At 35.6% G+C, this 6,000-nt stretch overlaps 1 protein-coding gene across 1 annotated transcript in view; it reads right to left on the bottom strand.

Annotated features, from left to right (window-relative positions):
* Positions 1–5,780: 5,780 nt before the first annotated feature.
* Positions 5,781–6,000, bottom strand: part of LOC308654266 (alcohol dehydrogenase 1-like) — a gene marked incomplete at both ends in the record, with an annotated part of 34,782 nt that continues 34,562 nt past the window's right edge. Inside the window, one exon of the mRNA XM_081303471.1 lies at positions 5,781–5,923. Within this exon, the coding sequence (XP_081159597.1) occupies positions 5,781–5,923 (143 nt within the window). The remainder of the gene's footprint in view (positions 5,924–6,000) is intronic.

Here is a 6,000-nt window from a genome sequence, read left to right as displayed (position 1 = left end):
CTTGGTTGCCATGTCCTGACATGCTGTCTTCTACCACACTCTTCTGTCATGATGTTCTGCCTCACTTCAGGCCCAGAGCAATGAAGTTGGCTGTCTATGGACTGAGTAAAACCATGAGCCCCAAATAAACTTTTCCTCCACTAATTGTTCTTATCAGGCCTTTTGGTTATAGTGATGAAAACACCATCTAAAACACCATCTACACTCATTGACATACTATAGCCTATATTGTTCCTTCATAATTATTTTAGCTTCTATGAGGTTGTTGATAATATTCTCTCTTTTGTTTCTGAAACTTGTAACATGATTCTCCTTTCTTGGTCAATCTAGCTTAAAATTTGTTAATTTTGTTGATATCTTGTGTTGGACATGGAAGGGCTGGGTACCTGGACAAGGAAGTCCAAACTTCCCAATGATAGGGCTCATTGCCACCTGGTGGGGTTGGAATTTTCACATCACTCCTTGTCTTTCTCTGACAGCAGCCTAGTGTGGGGGTGACAATTGGTGCCTTTTTACAGTCTGGCATAAGTGGATGTCTAAGCTCCCTGTCAGACTTTGCTACCATGGAGAGGAATGGAGTGTGTGTGTGTGTGTGTGTGTGTGTGTGCGTGCGCCCGCGAGCGCACATACACACTCACGTGTTTGGTGAGAACAAAACAATTATTGTTTAAAAGATTTATTTCTGTCTTGCCAGACTTCCTTTCTTCTAGTTCTTTGACTACTTGGACTAGAATAAACAGACTTTTCTTCTAGTTCAAACATTCATTTAAAAGGATTTTTTGTTGTATATTATTTTATATTTCTAGGAGTTTCCTATCAGAAATGCTTTTCATATAATGTAGTTTTTAGCTAAAAGTAGATGCAAAGATCCATTTCTTTTTTTATCCTTGTGTTTGTAGTATTGTTAAATATTGAGTGGTGATTTTTTTTCCTTAATTCTGCCGATTATCCTTCTTTAATTTCATAGTTTTCAGTTTACAGTATTAGCACACCCCAACTGTACCCAGTTTGTGACAAAATGACATTAGTGATCATAGTGGCATTTATCTATTCAAGCAGAGGAAATGAAACAGAGAAAAGAGATGGTTTGGATTCACTGCTCATGGAAGAACAGCATATTAAAGAAAAATGAAAAAGATTCATTTCTGTTTGTAAAAGACTGAGTGTCTGGAAGTTTTACCACTGTTAAAGCAATCACCCTCCCCACCACCCTAACTGGAAAAATCTGTCCCAATGTATGTTAAGCTCAAACTCAAAACAATTAGCCATCTCTCTTCCCAGTACTTGTCCAAGAAGGCAGACCATCAGTTTAGTTCTTTCTGAATCAAGTCAACTGAGCAACAAATGTAATGGTGGAAAGCATTCCATAATATAAGTGGGATTTTAAAAAATATAAGGTGACTTGAGGCCCATGAAAAATAAGACAAATTTAAAGTGAGATTGTTAGCATGGAGAGAAGATCTTTTTTATTATTAATAATCAGTTCATGTCTTTTCTTCAAGATTTAGATAGAAATATAGACATCAATTTCAAAATCATTAATTTTATAATAGTTTCATTAAAATTCTAGAAGTACCCTCTTTCAATTTTTCTCTTTATATATTGCAAGTAAATAATCAAAGAGGTGAAGAAGCACAAAGGAACATTGTTGAGGGTGCTCATACTCCATCTTCGTTATCTGGGATCTCAAAACAAGAGGACACAGAGGATGCTGAAACACAAAGCATTAAAATATTGAATTGACCAACTTGCCCATGCAAATACAGGTAGTAAAAACTAGTTGTAAGTTGTGCATTTAAAGAGAGTTTTCCACTCATCCCCATTTCTTATCTCTATATTATTCTCTCCCCTCCTCTTAAAGACATCAGAAAACATCTCTGGAATTAAGTCCAGTGGGTGACTAGTAACCATGTGATCTGATTGTAGTAATGAGAAGTAGAGACAATAAGGCAAGAGATGACTTTGCGTAGTTATCTCCTTTGGACCCACAGTTGCAGAGTTCATTTCACTCTGTGACTTTGAGTCTAACTATATGATATTGCTATGAAATCTTTAGCAGGCCACTTGTTGGTTTGGTGGGAAATGGAGGCTTCCCATGGCTCCTGGCCATTTTCTAATTGTGAATGGCTACATGAGGATAATCACTATATTCCAATTCATATGTCAACGTCTTTCTTTTGGTTCTCATCTCTTGTGGTATTATGTCCTTACTTTATTAGCTGTCAAACTACTCTCTATCAGGGAAAACAAAATACATTATGCATTGTATATTGGTAAATTCCCTAGATGTGTACAGTATTCTTAATCCACTATTCTATTGCATATGTATTAGGGATTTTTGTTTATTATTCCATGTTTTATTTATTAAATCATTTAAACATTTTTTTAAAAAAACTGAGAAACTTTAATGTTTAAAGCATTGTATCTGATGTGGGGGTTATAATTACAAATGTGATATTCAAGAATTCATCAGAGGGGCTGGGGCTATAGCTCAGTGGCAGAGTGCTTGCCTAGCCCATATGAGACAATGGGTTCAGTCCTTAGCACCGCATAAGAAAATGAAAAATAAAATAAAATAAAATAAAGGCATTCTGTCCATCTACAACTACAAAAAAAATTTTAAAAGTATTCATTAGATGAATAACTATTTATATAATTATAATGTAGTATTTTACATGTTATCATGGGGGAAATAAAAGGAAGAATGGGAGCAGAGAAAGTATAGGTAGCTTAGAATTCTGGGAGCTTGGAGGCCTTGCTGCACTGTGATTTGGACAATGTCCAGGAGTTGGATTTTGGTTGGGATGGGTATGGGCACGGATGGGTGCTAGTATGAAGAACTTCATGTATGAAATTTCAGAGACAGGCAACTCTGACATCATTCTTTGAGGGCCAGGGTTTGGGAGAAGGATCAAAAACCTTAAGTTGACTGAAGCATCAAATGTGTGGGTAAAATGTTGAAATGTGAGCATAACATGGAAGATTCATTTAGAGGAAGGAGTAGTGAAAATCCAGGAGAATCTGCTCATTTCTAACTGACTACATGATCCTGGAAAGACATTATACTCTTTGGTTCTTAGTTTTATTCTCCATAAATGAGGGTGACAGTGAAGTGTCCTCAGAGGTTCCATGAACTTATAAAGTCAAAGCTCAAGAGGTCCCTTTGCACAAAAGTTTCTACAAATGGCTTGTTCGTGGGATTGAGGTTTGTCAGCAGTGCTCTAGCCTAGAAGTCTGTATGAGCAACAGAGGCTTGATCTATATCTTCTTTCCTCTGGAAAGTTCATTCAGAGCCTCATACCACATTTTATTCTGCTACCATGCACACACTGCATATGTTAAGAAGAAGAATGTTTTTTTAATGATTTATGACAAAGTCTAATGTTTCTGTTTTGTAAATACTTATCAAGTCAATTCTAAAAAAGTTAAATGTAAAGAGAGGTAACATTTCCTGATAGGCCACTTGAGCAATGTAAATTGCTTGAGGTCTTTATTAAGATGGTAATGAAATGCCTTCTTCCAGGATGAAGTTCTGGAAGTAAGCTTCAAATTGGGGAGGAAAACTCTTTAAAATTAATATATGGGGCTTATTTGTAGTAACCACCTTCAGAATCAATGGGAAGGGCAGAAGTGGCAACTTTTCTGTTCTTTTTATGCTTGCAAACTATGAAAAAGTGGTCATCCTATAAATAAAAACATGCTCTGTATATTAGCAAAATGACTATCACATTTCTTTAAAAAATCAGATGGCATTATGCAATTCCACCTGCTACAAGTTGAGTGATTTGGGTCTTTAATATTTTTGAGAACACAAATTAAATATGCCTGAACGTCTGTGTATTATGTAACAATCTTCTATTTCTCTAGGATAAATGATAAATGGATTTTAATACTCTTTCACTTTTTTATGAGTTGTTCAAAACATTACAAAGCTCTTGACATACCATATTTCATACATTTGACTCAAGTGGGTTATGAACTCCCAGTTTTACCCTGTATACTCTTTCACTATTGGTGACCAATGAAATGCATTTATTTGAATAGTATCTAAGTATAGAAGTGGAATATTTAGCTAAAACATTCCACAAACAATGTTTTGCTAACTAAGGGTCAATTTAAAAATTCTGTGAATCTGTTTGGGTCACATTGTTATAAGAAACATAGCTCTTGTCTCAGTTGCTTTGATCTCAATATACATAAAGTCACAGGTGGCATCATAGAGCTGAAAATTGTCTTCAAGGTGACACAACCCATCATCTGTGTTTTTCAGATTTTTTGATCTGAGTTAATTCTAGTCAATCCAGTCAATGCACTTTTAATAATTTCAACCAAACTTTATTATTGGTTTATTTAAAAAAAACTGTAAGGTGGGATTTCACAGCAATATCACATAGTTAGGCTCAGGAAAGACAAGGTAATATGCTAAGGAAATCTGGTTCTCTTCAGGTGTAAAAGTTCTTGCATTTTAATTTTTTATAAGGAATATATTTTTGTAGTCAAAATCTTTATATTTAGTACTCTATACAAGAACAAACTCTTCCTTGCGTGTTGGCTTTTTCACTATTTGGGTTCTTGTATACAGTCCCAATTTCTATGATGCCTTGTACTCTGATGATTCTTCTTGTTATAAACCTACAAGTTCCCAAGGCCAATGGATACCTTCTTCCTGAGGGATCATCCTATTCTATTTATAAGAAATGAGATCTCTTTCCCCTGAATCTTGAGGTTTGAATTTTTGGCCAGACATCACATCTAGCTCCACGCTGCAGTTATTCATGTATTCAGCATGCTGCATTCAAGGGCCAAATGGGCAATGACCTAAAGGCAGTGATTAGATTTGCCAGTGTGTCTAGCACAAACTCTTAGGTGCTTCATGAATGTATGCAGATTGGAAATATCTGAAATGTCAAATAGTAAACTGTGATTATAAATAAACCCATTAAAGCAGGGGTTTTTTTTTTGTAGCTACTTAATTTTATGCTGAAAGGTCATTTTAAAACTTTGGGCTTTTCAGTTTGGTAATCAAGTTACATTTTAATCTCTTTGTCACATATATGCTAGCACTTAAACTGAAAACAATGAAAGCTTATTTTCACAGTGCTTTTTCTTTCACTGATCATTTTTATTTTTACATTTATTCTTCATGTGGTCTCTCAAGAGAGCAGGAACCCTAATCCCCATTTTGTAAACAGGAGCAGTGGCACAGGCCAAGGCAGCCATTTGGGCTACATAGTGACTGAATGGAGGCCTGGGCACACTTCAAAACAGACTCACAAGGAGGGGTAAGAGAAAAATAATACAAGTGGAAGAAATGATTTACAATAGAGGGGGTAGAGAGAGAAAAGGGGAGGGGAGGGAAGGGGAGGGGAGGGGGGATAGTAGAGAATAGGATAGACAGCAGAATACATCAGTCACTAGAATGGCAATATGTAAATCAATGGAAGTGTAACTGATGTGATACAGCAATCTGTATATGGGGTAAAAATGGGAGTTCATAACCCACTTGAATCAAACTGTGAAATATGATATATTAAGAACTATGTAATGTTTTGAACGACCAACAATAAAACAAAAATATAATAAAAAAATAAAATCAAAACAGACTCACAGCTCTTTTATTGCTGACCCCTAAACCATTTCTCACAATTTCCCACCTTCACACTTGATCTATGCCCTCTCATGTTTTATAAAATTTTGGGTAAAAGTTGCATGTGTAAGATACACAGACACAGACACACAGATATATGTATGTGTGCACGTGCATGCACACACACAAATACTCACCAATATCCACCTTGGAGCAATTCAAATGCCTTATTGATACTTTCAAAAGGCAATTTATGGGTTATAAGTGGGTTTATGTTGATTTTCTTTTGAAGGTAGTCAGTTACCATCTTAGGAATACAGCTTCTGGTTTTATAGTCTGTAGAAGGAAAGGACAAAAATAGCAAGACCTGAAAATAACAAAACTAATCAAAGAATCCAATGAACTATTTATGT

This window comes from Spermophilus citellus (assembly GCF_964194105.1).
Source record: "Spermophilus citellus genome assembly, chromosome: 8".
NCBI lineage: Eukaryota > Metazoa > Chordata > Mammalia > Rodentia > Sciuridae > Spermophilus > Spermophilus citellus.
Note: the sequence above shows the minus strand (reverse complement) of the source record. Positions and strands in the feature narration are given on the sequence as shown.